The sequence below is a fragment of the Plectropomus leopardus genome, chromosome 21, assembly GCF_008729295.1.
Source record: "Plectropomus leopardus isolate mb chromosome 21, YSFRI_Pleo_2.0, whole genome shotgun sequence".
NCBI classification, from domain to species: Eukaryota; Metazoa; Chordata; class Actinopteri; order Perciformes; family Serranidae; genus Plectropomus; species Plectropomus leopardus.
The window spans coordinates 14833100-14849348 of NC_056483.1; the positions used below are offsets into that span (position 1 = coordinate 14833100).

The following is a 16249-nucleotide window of genomic DNA, read 5'->3' on the forward strand; positions in this document are numbered from 1 at the left end:
TGAAGGAAAAAAATGAAACTCCATCTGGGCCAGGTAAGGCACATTGCAATGAAGACAATTAAAAAACTTACGTCCAAAATATGATCAGAGGTGTGTGGCTTCATTTCCCATTTGGAAACATTGTGGTCAGCTTCCCTCTGAAAATCCTCAATGGTCTGAAGCAGCACCTGGTTCTGCTCTGCGAGGTCATTCACATAAGACCACAGGAAATCCACTTTCTTCTGCAAGAATAACAGCACAGCAGGATCAAACTGTGGTTAATTTGCTGTGTTTTAACAAGCTGACAGTACAACCAAGCAGGGGCTTTTTTCTATAATAAAAGTTGTTTTACTTATGGAGTCACCCAAATCAATGACAAACTAAAACTCCTGTTCGATAAAACAAGAAAGCAGTAAACACATCATTTGTGCCTCAAAAATTGTGTAGAACTGGGATCACTCAGAAATAAAATCCTGCAGTTTTCCCTAATAATTAAATTGATATACAACTAATTTGTATTAGCTCTGTGTGCTTTAGAGAAGCAGCCACAGTTTTGAACATATGAACACAATATTGTAAAGTATAATATTTGTTTCCACTTCAACATCCTCTTGTTGTGACTAAATTGTGAAATATTTACATGGGGTTTTATTTACACAAATAAAACATGGTTGAGGTAAGAGAAAGCTCTCTGACAAACATGTTTTTTTTTAAATTACATTTTTAAAACACACTGCATGGGAAAGGACACAAATGCAAGTCTACGGTGTTGAAGTCAAGCACGAAACTAATCCACCCTAATATCCTGTCAATATAAAATTTCCCGCTCCTGCCCCATTACGCAGGGGCCAAAAATTGCCAGTAGACATAAAATCGCTTTTGCAAATTAGTTGCAATGTGACTGTCGTTCCTAGGAGACAGAGTTGCAAAGAGAGTATGTGATCTTCGCTGACCTATAAATGTAGTACTCCCTCTTGGCAAATCAGTGTTTTTGAAGTTGACAGATTACAGAAGTGAGATGAATAATTTCCCCAAGATTCAGCAAACGTCAAAGTGATGTAAGATATCACTTTGACACACAACTGAATGAACAGAAAAACAGGGACTACATGCTTCCCATGATGGCCTCGCAAGAGAAATGTGAGTGCTCCCCAGACAAACAGTTTGGTTTGGTGTCTTCAAGGTGTTACCAATGAGATCAGGAATCTGATCAGGGAGATGCATGGGGTGGGGGGGTCAGTAGTAGACCCACTGTACATATAGCATACACCCATAGTTCTGTTGTAGTGAATTTTAACTTGCTCTACTAATGTTTAGTAAAATAACATCCAATTTGAGAAATACTTAAATAGGTTTGTTGTTGGTATGACTGAATTTCTTCTCGGAGCTCTAATTCAGGCGTTATCTTCATGAGGTATATCAAATTGGTTTTGAAATGTCAAATACTATTTTACTTTCCAAAACCTCTGTGAAACTAGCCCTGTCTGACAAGGCGGTCAGATACTCTTAGCTTTCATGCAGCAGCCCACCTAGGATTTACAATAGATGACATCTGAACTGTATTATTAGACAAGAATACTTCATGAGCAGGCAGGAGTACATAGTTGGACAGGGGTTAGTGCAGGCTCAAAAAAAATGTTATTCCCTGTTGCTGCTTTGTGCCTGGAAGAATGCATTTCTAAGTTCACATTTTATTGTTTACAAAAAATAGGTCACCTGAACATGCTCCACAACTGATCTCATATATCAAATCCTCACAGTTCTTCAGTACAGTCTTCCAGGTCAGCCTTTTATCTCTGTTGAAAAAAGAACTGCTTATGTACTTGTTCCTTAAAGGGATTGCACATGTAGCCAGATAGTCTACACATACAGTGATTGCAGCTCTGATAAAAGGGACTGCCACTGAATTTCAGAATTATTTTTGCCTTAGAGGAGCACCTGTACATCTGTGTTCATAAACGTCTGTCCCCTACAGCCAAAAAAGTCAACAAGCGGTTTACAGCGTCCCCTGACGCATAATATAACACTGATGTATAGCTTCAGGGAGAGTAAGTTTACAAAGGTGGTAGAGGTGACAGTATCTAAGATAACATTCTAGGGTTGACATTGTATTTAAAAAGGTGTAGAACTGAAAATGCATCCAAAAAACTACGGCATGTTGACTCACTGTTTTCCAGCTTTTGGAACAGCTAATTGTGATGGCTGCACCTGCTGCACAGCTCATTTAAATCCTGCTAGCCCACCTGTACACCTTATTTTTCTTTACAGTTCACTCTTAATGGTTTGTTTTCTTATCTTTAATTAAGTTTGCCTCAAGTTGTTTTAATTTCTGTTTCTTTACCAGTCACAGTGCTGGAGTGCTGCTGCTCGTCGCTGCTGCTGGGGGGCCATCTTATCAGGCCAGAGCAAAAGATGGCCTGAAAGCAGAGCTCCTCAATACAGGAAGTGACCAGTCAGAATGTACCAAATCGCTGCCACATCATGGGGGTTAATGCTAGAATGGATCGTCCGGAGGAAGGTGGGCGGGATCTCCACTGCATGTCATTAAATGCTCACAGCTGAGACAACCAATCACAGTAGTTTCTGGCAGAGGACTTCAAGCTTTCTCTAACTGCTAGATTCATATAGTAACTACATAGACTGCACTCGTGCTAATCAAATGTTTAAGGATTCAGCCTGAATTTCCATACCTCTTTTTAAATCAGATCAAATGCGGTTACAGCATCAACGTGTCACAAACATACATTTGTTTAATTTGTTCAGTTGAAGCTAGAAGAGAAATTATATTAAGGGTTGAATGTGCTGCATGTATGAGGAGTTACTCAGAGCACAATGATGATTTATCTGACATTAATAAGAATCGCATAAAATTTTTGAAAGGGGGTGCAGTCAGATAACCTAAAGTTAACCTGCAGCGCTGTAGCCCCCCCCCACACACACACACACACACACACACACACACAAACAATCCATTCTAGCATCAACCCATCATGAGTTGCATGCTGTTTAGCTGACAGTTTATGGGTCCAGAACTTTTTTTTAACACATTTTGTAAAGGGTCTGGTTTATTTTTGGATTAATAAAACCCTTATTTTGAAAAACCCCATTCTCCTGCCTGCAAGCTCAGTCCCTCACAGTAATCACTGTCCTAAAGCATGCGAAAAAAAATACTCATAGCATATCCATGATTCAGAGGTTGCCTGCCCGAGGCTCTCAACATGGGGTTGGCTGATAGCTAATAGTCCTAACAGCGCGAACTGTGCTAAATATGTCAGTAAAGCTAACAGTGTTAACAACGGAGGAACCAGAGCATGGGCACTTTGCTTCCATGATGACTCTGTCCAGGTACCAGTGTTAACTGCTGTGTGAGCACAATGTAGATTAGCAATTAGCTAGCCAGTGAAACACACAGGGAGTAACATACACTAACATGTGCACTCAGCCAGACCATCTACTATAACAAACAACAGAGAAGCTCAAACAAAAAAAGGGGTGACTTTATTCTTACTTCAGACACCATTACTCCACTATATAGTTTTTGTTTTGCTGGTCTTTAAATAGTTTTTGCAGCTATATAAATGCTCTGAATATTGTACAGAGCTCCTTTAATTGGGAGGTTGTTCTAACATGTCAGGTAACATCATAAACCTACAATGGTTCATGGATGAATGGTATTCTGTGTTTTCAATGGACAAGCTTTATGATTAATTGTCCACATCAACCTTTAGGACTTGGGAGCTCCTGGGTTCTGAACACATAACCTTGTTAAGAAGGCCCGTGACTGGGGCCGGCTGACCGAAACCCATCTTCGAAACCTTGTTACACTTGCTTTGATGCACAGCCCAGCTCACACAGGCTACATTCTGTAGCTAAATGATGTCACATGACAATCCCGATGATTAGAAACCTCTCTTTTTTAAATATGAGTGTGGATCTGTGTTCCTGATCTCTGCCGCTCAGATGGAAACATAATGCAATTTGCCACCTGTTACAACTGCTGCGGCTTTATGAAAGCACCCCTGCGCTTCCTCCTGTCATTTGTCTGACAGGACAGAGGTCATCTTCTGATGCCCGAGTCACAGTGGACAGGATGCTCTTTGATTTGTATTGAATGGATGATGACCTAATGACAATAGATGTTGGCAGAAAACTACACATCCTGTAGAGACTTTGAGTTTGAATGGGGTTCTCAATAACGCCTTTTAAAAAACATAATTTATGCCGTTGACTGGACGCATGAGTAGGATCCACGGTCTCGAGCACTGTATGTTTACCTGAGGAGGCTGCAGAGTAGGGGGTCAGTATTTGATTGTTAGAATTTTGGCTCACTCCGCTGTGTCAATCACCTCAAGTTGGGCAATTTTTTTTTCATATTAATATAATAATTAGGGCTGTCAAACAATTATTTTAATTGCGATTAATTGCAGAATTTCAATAGTTAATCGCCACTAACCACATGTCTTAATCACATGTTTTCAGTTCTGCATTTCGGAACAGTTATTAAGTCCAAATTGACAAGGTAAAGCAATCTTATTAGATTGTCTTGATTATGAAACAAATGCCAGCAAAAAACTGCATGGGACTAGCATGAAGTGTGCATGTCTGTAAAGGGAGACTTGTGGGTTCCCCACATAACCCATTTTCATTCAGATTTCTTGAGGTCAGAGGTCAAGGGACCCTTGTGAAATGACCATGACGTTTTTCGTTTTTCCATCGCCAATATGTATCTTCACTTTGGAGCGTAATTCAGCCCACTTCCTGAGAAACTAGCATGTCATGATTGGTACTACTGGATTCCTCAGGTCTTACAGGTTCATAATATACCAGTAGCATCCATCTGTAAAACTCTGTAAACCTGGTACAGCCTCTTAAAGACTGGAATGTTGTCCAGTGAATAACGTGTTTACAAAAAAAAAAAAAAGTTGTGTGCGGATCTTTATCCCATCATGATTAACGGATTACCACTGACTATTTATCATTCACTGAATATTTATGAAAAATATTTTATGTGAAAGAAATGACCAATAGTCAACTACACAATGTTGTTGGAATATCAATATCAAGAATATTTGGAGAAATAATATACATACATTTCTCATATTGCCCAAACATATCCTCACCACACTGGAAACACACACAATGCTACAAGACAACAGCAGTGATTGTTGAAGTGGGTTACAAATTGCCATTGTTAAGGGGAATCTTGCTGTTTATTAATTTGCTCAACACTTTTTTTGTCATGTGATCTCCAGTAAATTTCTAAGCTCACTATATTGGCTAATGACAGGGTTATCTCTTCATAATGGCAGCGGTGGGATTCGAACCCACGCCTCCAGAGAGACTGGAGCCTAAATCCAGCGCCTTAGACCGCTCGGCCACGCTACCTCTGTGAAAGCTGTTGTGATGACATAATTTCGAGCAACTCCTCACCTGGAGTGATTCCTCTTGGTTGAGAGTAGTATCGAGCTCCAGACATCTCAGTCTCTGCTCATAAAGTCCTCTGAACTCGTGGAGAAGCTGTTTAATGTTGCTTGTCTCTGTCTCAGGAGCCCGGATGTCAACTTTCGGCTCCTCTGCTGAGGGAGAGGACCGGTTCAAAGTATCACCTCCCTGTCCCGACAGCCTCGAGCTTTTCGATTCTGCTGAGGTTGACTTTTGGCTCATGGCTCATGGAAGAGGAGGAGGAGGAGGAGGAGGAGGAAATGCTTGAAAAGGCTAGCTACCGTTAGCTAACACTCATAATCACAGCTTGTCACTCCAGCTGAATGCTCAGTTGAATGTTTGCTCAGCCTCGCGGTTTGCATTATCAGACAACTGTAGAGAAACCTCAAAAAACACAATGCATGGCATTTTGAGTGCACAAAAGACATTATCTGTGATACTTTGTGTAAATTACCGTAGCTTCACCGACAACTTGGTCGCTATGTGCCGTTACTACAACGCAGGACTTTGAATTGTTTCCAGACACACCGACGCTTCACCCTGCAGTTTGCCGCTGCGTTGGCGCTCTGTGATTTGATTGGCTCATTTATAGCAATTGTCATCGTAGTCATGATGTTACGGTACATCATTGGTCAGTCTTCTTTTGGAGGCGGGGTATAGTTGCATAACCCGGAAATACAGATTGTTTTCGTCTGGTCGGAGAGGACTGACTTGCCTTGAAAAGAAATGGGTAAATATGTCTTCGTGATGTTGTTTAGCGAACATTCAAGGATATATTATTTACTTTCATGCCTTTATATTTTCACAGAGATCTCAGATGCATCACGACTGCTTCTTTTGAACGGTGCGAAGACTCGTGGTCTAATATTATCACCTCCGTGTTGCTGTCAGCTCTCAGTGCTGTGTGCAAAGCGATATTAAACTGCACGTTTGTGTTAAACACACATGGATTGTTGATTTCTACCGATATACACAGTGCATGCAGTTCAAACGACCAACTGGCGTTATGGTGAATTAGCATTCATCACACACATATTCAGGTATATTTACCAACTGCAACTTTGGATGGTAACCTTGTGAGTGTGTGTTCCCTCAAGAGTATGTTATACCGCTCCGCACATAATTCCATTATTCCCCTAAATAATCAGTGCCACAGATCAAAACCTTCCACATTGAGATTCAAGGCAAAGTTGATCTTATTGATTTTCAAGAGACTACTCACTTCATTTCTCTCATCCCAATCATCACTGCTCTACTCTTATCTGTCTCTTGGTTATATCTCTCTTTTCCACTGGCTTTGACTGCGCTGCTCTTGCACACTCTGCCAAAAACCTAATCCCCACTGTGATTATCACATAATGCTTTTGCCTTATTATCAAAATGGAGCAGATTTGGGTTTTGTTGTTGTTAAAGACTGATGGGCATGGGCTTAAAAAATTAAAAGACAATGTCATTATGAGGAGAATGTGGAGCGGCTGATTGCATGAGATTGAGGTACAGGCGTGTGCCTCTGGAGCTAAACACTTAGTGTAATGAGTGTGTTTCTAAGGGAGTCGCTGAAGTTAAATTGGGCTGTGATCTCACACTGGGGTCATAAGGTCATTTTATACAGTTTCCAGATGAAGGCAAGTGATAAAGGCAGTGGGGTCATGTACTCACTTATTGGTAGATAATTCTGCTTTCCTGGGTTACACTCAAAAAAATAATTATGCCATAAACATTGACTTTAAGTAATTTAATTACATGTCAACTTTCCATGTATTTTTATTACATTATTTCAAGGTAAAATAATGCATTAAATCTAATAGTTTAATATCAAGTTAAGACAGCATGAATACATTTAGTAACTTAGATTAAATTAAATTAAATTAAATTAATGCAAACTTTAACATGAACTTTATGTTTAAGCTTACTTAATAAATATAAATTTAAGTTAATCCTAAACATAAACTTTAGTTCACTACGAGGTGACTATAGTAGGGCTGACACACAAACTTCCATAAACTGTAAGTTTATGTAATTGTAAGCCCCCCACCCAAAGTCCAAATTTTCCCCAAATCAGCCTCGAACCTAATACCTTCTTGATGCAAGGTGACAGTGCTAACCCCTACACCATCAGTCTAACCTAAGAGTCATATGTGTTGATTTAATTATACATATAAAGCCAAGTTGACCTTAAATATAAACCTTATGTGTTTATTTGATTAATACATTTAAACATAACTTGATCTTATACATAAACCTTATGTTTTAATTCAAGTCAAACAGAAAAGCAATCTGATCACATAGATATTACTCAAATTGTTTTACTTGAGTTTATACAAAGCATATTTATGTTGTCTTTAGTTATTATTATAAATTAACTTTTGATGTAATTGAATTTAGTTACATTTTACTTGAAAAAATATAGCTTCATTTATATTTCTGCTAAGAATATTTTTTAGTGTATTATATAGTTTTTGATCAAACAAAACAAACACAAATAAACTTCTGTTTTCTAGTCATTGCTACATACACAGCACAGCCAATTATATTCTGACCAATAGTGTTGAGGGTTTTTAATTTCAACTGTGACTTTAATTTCAAAAGCTCAACAATTATCTAATACATCTATGTGTCATCATTATTTTCAGCTCTATATTTGGACACTTTTTTATTGCTGTCATTGCAGTGCCACCATATTTACCAGCTTACACAGACTGATTTGGCACACAGTTTGTCTACCAATTCCTGTTACAACTGTTACACATAGGCAATTTGAATGTGTTCATTTTCAGGTTCATACATGTAATTTAGGCTTCTACTAGAACTTATCATTTTGATATGTTCGCAGTATATGTGTAGCACCTATTCCTGCTTTATATTAAGAAGACATGAAAATCTGACTTTTTACAATGTAGGACCTTTAAAAGATCCTCTTAACATTAATTGTGCTAAATTAATTGTGTTAAAATGTCTACATCATATTCATTTTTCTCTTCCAAACTGAGAAAAAAGTATAACATGTTGACATGTCATTAGTGGTACAATTTGCAGTGGCAGCAATCCAATTTCCCAAACTGATTCACAGATACATATCAGAGAGGGATTCTGAAAAGTAGCACAGTGGATTTGACTGTTGCTGCAAATTCGCAAACCTCTCATCCCACAGTTACCTTCACATCTTGTAGAGAGTAGGTTGACAAAAATTAACTTCACCTCAGTTTAAAATTTTCCTCTCCCACACACATTTTAATTGTGAGACAGATTAAAAAAGCTGACAAAATGTTTTCATGCATAAAGCAGAAGGTGCTAATCAAATATTCCTCTGTATAACATATGTTATTTGCATGAGGTGAGGCCCCAGTGCTCTCTCAGTGACTCCTAAGAAAGACTTCAGCTCTCTCATTTATTAGCTGTTCTGCTTTTTTCTCCACGTTCATTGTGCTTCTCTGCCCTCTAAATGTTTCATTACTTTTTAAGTTGTTTTTTTGCAAACCCCTGTACTTATTACTCATACAGCCCTAGCATACTCAACCTTCCTACTCCTGAAATCAATTAATTCTCTTAAATAATTCACCTTCTGAGCAAACCAGATTAAGCAGAGCACATTTTTTGTGTGTCAGACGTGCTGTTCTAACTGATGTGTATTTTTTTTTATGTTCAGGCATTAGCTTGGCCCTCACCCCATTGCTCGGAGGAGTCTTGGGTGATTACAGAAAGAGGAGAGCCTTGATAAAGCATTAGTGTGTGACACACACACATACACACAGCCTGAAGACCCCTCTGTGCATTTGCACACATTCATATTTCATGAAACAGACTCATAACAATTAGTCTGGTTACCGCCTGGGTAATCTTAGCGTCCCCCGTAATGCCTGCGGTCTGCTGTATGACATCACTCTCTTAAAAGTTCTAAATCTGACATTCTCATCCGTTTTCATAGTGAGGACATTAGAAGGCCATGGCTAATAGGCCCGCACTCGTTCCTGGCGAAAGAAGGGCAATAAAGTGAGGGAGCGGGAGAGACGAGGGGGAAAAAAACGAGACTGGAGTGCTCAGAGAAATAGGTTTTATTCACCAGAGCTTTTACACAAATTAATTTACATGAGCGAGAGAAGAAAATGTAAAGTTGTAATCCAGCATGCTTTGCCAATGCATAGCCTATTTCTCGCTACAATCATAGTAAGCCAAGTGAACGTTTATGCATTATTTCAGCAAATATATTATGCTAACAACCATAGCTAAGTGCTTAGGAATTTGAGCCCTGCGCCACGCCAGGAGCTAAATTGAGACTTTTGGACATACAGTTTTCAAACGGCAGGGAATGATAGCCTCATGAGCAGCTTCTTGTCCGCCACAGAAAAAGCAGAAATCCCCCAGAGGTTCTCCACCTTCCCAGCATCCCTCAGTCTTTAGTCCCCCTGCCCTAAACACCCTCATCTCCTCCCCAGACACCAAAGCCAAGGTCAAGAAGAAAGTGCAGCCTTCCTCTGTCCATAGGCTATTCCCTGGATGCCGGCACCTCAGTGTGGCTGAGCCGCATATGCTTCAGGAATGTTCCCTCCTCCTTTATTGTGACCGTCAGTCTCAAGGTCAGCTCCTAGGGAGAGGTTTGTGCTTATCTGTTTTCCCCTCCCTCATTTTTCTCCTTAGCTATCTTTGCCCCCAGTTTTTTTTCCCCTTCACTGTATCAGTAGACAGTAGCTCAGAGCTCCCAGCTGGGGGTTTCATGACGTGTTGTCTGACGCGTCTGTCTTTTTTTTTTGTCCATCTCTTTGTCTATCCATCTTTCTGTTGCTGTCATTACAGACAGTTGTCTAGTTTTCAGATGACCCAGTGCAGCTGCGAGGCTTCAGTCTGATGCTCTGTATGCTTTTGTTGCCTCGTCTCTCCTTCCTCACGCTGGTCATGGCCCCCTTTGCCTTGAAGCGATGTTGCAGTGTGTTCCCTGTTAGATTGGATATTGTTGTTGTTGTTGTTGTTGTTGTTGTTGTCTGTAAGCTATGGCAGTCAGCCTTGAGTCAGTGCGCTATCTTTGTCTGAACAAGATGCACAGGCTAAGGGAACAAGGGAAGGAGAAAAACCTCTCTTCTGACCTGAATGAAAATACACTTTAATATTCCCAGAAAGATGTTTTTAAAGTATTTTATACAGCTCTGGTAGAAAAGCCAGACCCCAGAACCCAGACCCTGGATTTTCTGTTGATTTTCAGCAATCTCCTCTAACCTGCCATCTGACCCTGCTGCTTGTCAGCTGCCGACTCTCCGAGCGAGGGCATTTTGTCTGCGGGTTGGTTGGTTGGTTGGCTGACCCACAGGAGAATTATCAAGTCAATATATCACATCAGGTGTGTGTGTTTGAGTGGATTCAACAGAGAAAGTCTGCTTGTGTCTGTGTGTACTTTTATGTGCAAATGCTGTCTGTCCTCTAACGCACACCGTGCCAGTGCTCTGTAAACACTGGCATTGACTGTGACTTTTGACTATTACATAAGGAACATGGATTTCCAGCTGTCCACGGTAAAAGCCCTGTAAATTCAAATGCTTAATTTTTATAGGCAGCCCGGCATTGACTGAAGTGTCTGCTTGTTATATATTTGGCAAGTGCTGCAAGTCTGAAGGGGAGCTGTCAATAGCAATCCCAGCTATTGATATGGCAGTGGGCAGGAGATGTTACTTGGCCCCCGACTCCGGCATCCCTCTGATCCCTCTACATCATAATTACATTAATATTGACAGACCCTTGACAATAGTCACATTACTATTGATAGGTGGCTGTCAATACCGTGTTTCCCCAAATAAAACATATTCATTCATAACTTGTAAACTGCTCGATAAAAGGCTTTGAAAAGAATATTGGACCCGGCCGGGTTTGCTCTCCCGAGAGGGCTGCTGCTGTGACGGGGATTTCCACCACCTGGCTGTGTGTGTGCATGTCTGTGTAACCATGGACTGATAGATTAATTTAGCTCTGTATTAGAGCTCTGCATAGATCAAGTCTCCCCATGACATACACACACAGGCACATAATCTGCACATTTTCTCCCATCAAGGAAAAACTTTCAGATTAAGCTAAACAAATGGAGCCTGTTTATTGGTTACCATACACATTCAGACCTCTATTTTTTTTTTTTAAACCCAAACTCTACTTCCGTCACAGGCGAGGTTCTAGTCACTAAACATGGCAGCATTTCAAATGCAGCTCAATGAATTTGTCACACCTGCTTACTTCAGCGGGAATTCACTCTTTTTTCATTCATTTGCTAATTCTAACTTAGTTGGACGGTGTATCCTGGCTCTATTGAAACATCATGAATACACAGATGGTCCTGTGCGCCACAATAAACCCGAGCATTGCCACCGCATATTAGAATGTTTTTTTTTACCTCCTCAAAAAAACGTCTAAAGTGACCATCATCTCTCTCTCTTTCTGTCAAAACTGCCATATTTACCCGGCTGAAATCTCTTTTAAAGCCTCGTGACAAATCCTGTTCAGCGAGACACAAAAGCCACTGTCAGAAAAAGGCCTCTCTGTCTCTCTCTCTCTTTGGGCCCCTTGCTCTGTCTCTCCGTGCGTTAGTTAGTCTCCTACTTCTTAAGCATTTCATTTGAGGAAAAGAGCAGATAAAACTGGGGGAACTGTGAGCAGTTTGGAAAACGTATGCAGCGCAAAATAGCCCAGACGTCACAATGGTGGGATCCCATATGGAGTCGACTCTAGGGGGAAGAAAATTGTTCCACATTTGGCAGATGTTTACGGTGTACCAGAGACTGTGCCGTTAGCCTAATCCCTAGTGATGTGATTTGTACACACACCCCTATCTCCAGAGGGAGCAGGCACCAAGAGCCCCTGGGCTTCGCCTCCTGTGTGTGTGTGTGTGTGTGTGTGTGTTGGATTGTGTGTGTTTATACACTGGAGAGAGCAGTCTAAGACCCCCTGCTCCTCCGCAATGCGTGGCTCAAAGGTTGCATTAAGGACGGGTTTTACATGTGAAAAGTGATTTCCGTTCCTATGTATAAAGAAAAAATAACCTTCCTAACAGGATGGGCCTCACCTCCAGGGCTTCATTCCTCCCAAAAACCCGGTTGTCCTTTTAATAGTTGTTCATGTTCATGACTTTAATAGATCAAGTATGGTATTGCCTGTATATCAATAAGATATTTTATAATGTCAAGTCATGAGAAATCCATGTATTGGATTATTTTTTTTTTTTATTACAAACAAGATATTGTTTTGGTAGTTTTGCCATCATTGGGGATAGGTATTCATTATACTTTTTAATTTTTTTAAAACCAAAATTTAAAGTTGTCAATAAACAATAAAGTTAACAATAAAGTTGATTAATACAATATCGTAACATCTAGGAATGATGGCTCAAACTATAGTGCTGTTGGAATATATATACTGGTTGGTTATTCTTTGCACCATACTCTTGGGGCCCAGAGTGCAGAACACCCCGTGCAGTGAATTAGCCCTTTTCCACCAAAATTAGCACATGCACACAAGTTTTGCAAACATGGGTAAACCCGCTTAATACAGATGAGAGACTGCATTCGCAGTGCCTGGGAACACAGCTCCGACCAGATTGCCAGATCAATATCCAACCTGTGACTCAAACTGCTCAAACTACTGCTTAGGAAAAAAAAGGAACTCATGGTTCTGCATTTACAAACCAGCAAAAATGTACAAATTTAGAGATGGGACATAGAATGATAAAAAAGGAACACACACAGCTGCCGCTGAACATAGATTCTAATCCTGTAGGAAACACTGGAAGCAGTCTGTTAAAAAATCTTCATCACATGTTTTATGAATTATAAAAATTGGAGACCACTCCTGAAAATATCATTAACATAAATCCTTGTTCTTTGTGATTTTGTAGCAGGTTTGGAAAGTGAGGACAACCAAAAAAGGACAGTTGGACATCCCCAAACTGATGTCGACCCACAGACCCCAGTATTGCGCATCAGCCAGCTGGATGCCCTCGAGCTAGACTCAGCCCTTGAGCAGCTGGTGTGGACCCAGTTCTCCCAGTGCTTCCAGAACTGCCGTCCAGGCCTACTCACCCCATTGGAGCCTGAACTGAGGGCTCTGCTCCATTTGCTCCTGTGGAGGTTCACACTTTATTCTAACAGTGCCACTGTGGGCCAGTCTTTACTCAGCCTGCGCTACCACAACATCCTTTCTTCATCTCCCCGTTACAGAGCTCTGTCTCGCAGGCAGAAGCTGGGTCTGGCCCTGCTCACTGCAGGTCCACGCTGGCTCCAGGAGCGCTCCCACAGCCTGCTGCTGTGGTTGGGTTCAGGAGGGCCTGTGTTTGAAAGAGACGGTGGTTTACTCCAGCAGGGTCTCCGCAACTGCCTGACCCTTGTTTCTAGTATCACACAGCTCGCCAGTCTCATCAACTTTCTTGTGTTCCTAAGAAAAGGTCGCCATCCTGTCCTGGCTGAAAGGATTGTGGGAGCTCGTGCGGCTTTCAGCAAGCCCAACGTGGTCCGGGATGTAACCTACCAGTACATGAACCGCGAGCTGCTGTGGCATGGCTTTGCAGAGTTCCTCATCTTCTTGTTACCGCTGATCAATACAAGGAAACTGAAGGCAACTATGCTTTCGATTGTTTTGGGTGGTGAAATTGCCGATGGGGAGAGAGCGACGGGAGGGCAAGGAGTGTGGAAGGAGTGCGGACTGTGCGGAGAGTGGCCGACCATGCCTCATACAGTGGGCTGCCAACATGTTTTCTGTTACTATTGTATCAAAAGCCACAGCATTGCAGACCCTTATCTCACCTGCCCAAAATGTGGCATAGAGGCAGGGCAGCCTGAGCCGGTCAAGATGGAGGTAGAGCTGATTGGCAGGTGATGATGTGAAGAAGCTGTCATGACTAAATTTATTTTGTAATTACAGGGACTCATTGAATCTAAATTGATCATATAAAATATCTTTATAGCTGCACAAATGGAACACACACATGCAGTGAAAAGACTCATGACTAACCACCTTGTATAATTATTTAAATGTGTTAAAAGTTTTATGCAATTTTATGAAAATGTACAGAATAATTAAACTTAATCATATAAAAATGATTTGTAAAGGCATAATTATATTAAAACACAAAAAAGGGTTTTTAACAGTCTCTGTTCTGTTTTCCTTTTTGAAAGATTCACTAAGTAGTCGTGTGAGTTTATGACTTGACTTCAGTCTTCATGATGCCTGTGTCTTTTCTGAGCACACACAGACCTGCTATGTTTAATATATGTGTGCATATATTGACAATGCACTGCCCCTTCCGTTTCTCCAGCTGGACTTTGGACAGAACTATTTGTCTTTGGTGCACTGGACAGACTACAGAGAACCACACAGCATATATTTGATGAGCGAACGTGTTGATTTATGCTCCAAATTGGCTGTGTGTTAGCACGTGTATGTGTGCGCATGTATGTGCGTGTGTGTGTTTGTTGAAATGGGAATATTTGTTCTGATGAAAAATGCAGAAAGTCAGCTGAATAAATAATGGGAGGAATTTCTGATGCCTCTCATCATGGCCAAATTAGCATTTGTTGTGTATTTTGTGCCTAAATTGTATTTCAACATCATTAAAATTGATAGAGTGCTACCTCTTGGGTGTTTATTTAGTTAAGTGGAGGAGAGAGAGATGAGGGAAAGTTATAACAATCAGCACACTTCTCTCTAGACAGGCCCGGTCGTTCTAACTCCCATTATCCGTTTTCACAGCACCCCAACATGCTCAAGATCAAGGGGGCAGCCGGGGGCTTGGATTGACTCTCACACACACACACACACACTTGACAGCCAGCCTCTCTTTTCCCTTGGCCTTTCTCTCTTTTGCTGCCTTTCCATCTCTCTCCCTCTGTAATCTCCAGGGCCCTCGCCCCTATAAGACTGTAGTAAACTGTACCAAAACCCTGGCAGTCGTCTCCTTCCTCGCAGGCGAATTACTCTCTAATCCCTGTAATGAGTCCAAAGATGCTTATTTATGCTGGAGTTAACCTCCACCAGTGAGCCCAGCCCGGGGCCAAACGCACCCCAGCTGAGTGAAGCCTTTCCTGGGCTGACAAGAGAAGAGTGGGGTGGGGTTGGAGGGTGGAGGGGCTACCTCCCACCTCTTCTTCCCTCCCCCTTCCTCCCCTCTCCCGCTCTGATCACTAGGGCTTAATTGCTGATTGCCGAGACGATCAATCGGAACTGCAGGCGTGATAGAAAGCCTATTGCGGAGAGCTGGTCTCAGATCTACCGGCTCAGACAGATGTACACACATTTGCACTCAGATGAGGTTAGTGTTTCTGTTGAGTGGAGAGGATAGCATGAAATATTTGTCCTCATGAGGTGCATGAATGCCCTGAAGAATACTGGCAGGGCTGATCTTAATTATTTATGTTACTGACCGATGTGTTCTTCGCAGAGCATATGTGCTAGAGTATATGTCCTTGGTGGTAATGCAAGGCCAAAATTAATGAATTGTACAGTTTAAACCACATAGAAGTATTGAAATAGCCCCTCGTTTGATTAAAAGAAAACGCACACCTTGAGGTGGAGGTTAGAATCCCAGATGATGATTGGTTTGACATTATGTAAAGAACATCGGGCGTATCATGTGGATACTCGGAAGTCTTCTCACATCAAGGACATTTTGACTAATGAATCCTATAGCAATGCATATAGAGCCAGAGATGGGGAGAGCTGTTTGTCAATATTTTATGCCCTACATTATATGAATGTACGGCAAGTCCCAGAAGGCGAGATTAAGGAGATGTTTGAGATTAAGGATGCATATACCGTAATACCGCCGGGACGTGTCATTGTTCTAACATTCAGGCAGACTTACAAT

The 16249-nt window shown here is 41.3% G+C and overlaps 2 protein-coding genes and 1 non-coding gene across 6 annotated transcripts in view; 1 reads left to right on the forward strand and 2 right to left on the reverse strand.

The window, feature by feature from the left end:
• LOC121960984 (myosin-9-like) overlaps positions 1-5643 on the reverse strand; it is a 156794-nt gene extending 151151 nt beyond the window's left edge. The window contains exons 1-2 of the mRNA XM_042510887.1: positions 5410-5643; positions 72-221 (exon numbers count right to left, since the gene is read on the reverse strand). Coding sequence (XP_042366821.1) covers positions 72-221; positions 5410-5643 — 384 coding nt within the window. The remainder of the gene's footprint in view (positions 1-71; positions 222-5409) is intronic.
• trnal-uag lies at positions 5283-5364 on the reverse strand. The gene has a single exon. It is a non-coding gene; the product is annotated as a tRNA-Leu (tRNA).
• A 454-nt stretch (positions 5644-6097) lies between the features above and the next one.
• On the forward strand, positions 6098-14942 carry pex2 (peroxisomal biogenesis factor 2). 4 transcript variants are annotated; one of them, XM_042510522.1, is made up of 3 exons: positions 6148-6151; positions 6230-6265; positions 13286-14942. In XM_042510522.1, the coding sequence occupies exons 1-3, from the start codon at positions 6148-6150 to the stop codon at positions 14260-14262; spliced, it is 1017 nt and encodes a 338-aa protein (XP_042366456.1). In that variant the 3' UTR covers positions 14263-14942. The 4 variants fall into 4 exon arrangements, with proteins under 4 accessions (XP_042366457.1, XP_042366458.1, XP_042366456.1 ...); XM_042510523.1 differs by lacking the exon at positions 6230-6265 and having other exon boundaries at positions 6098-6151; XM_042510524.1 differs by lacking the exon at positions 6230-6265 and having other exon boundaries at positions 6122-6151; positions 13289-14942.
• The last annotated feature ends 1307 nt before the right edge of the window (positions 14943-16249 follow it).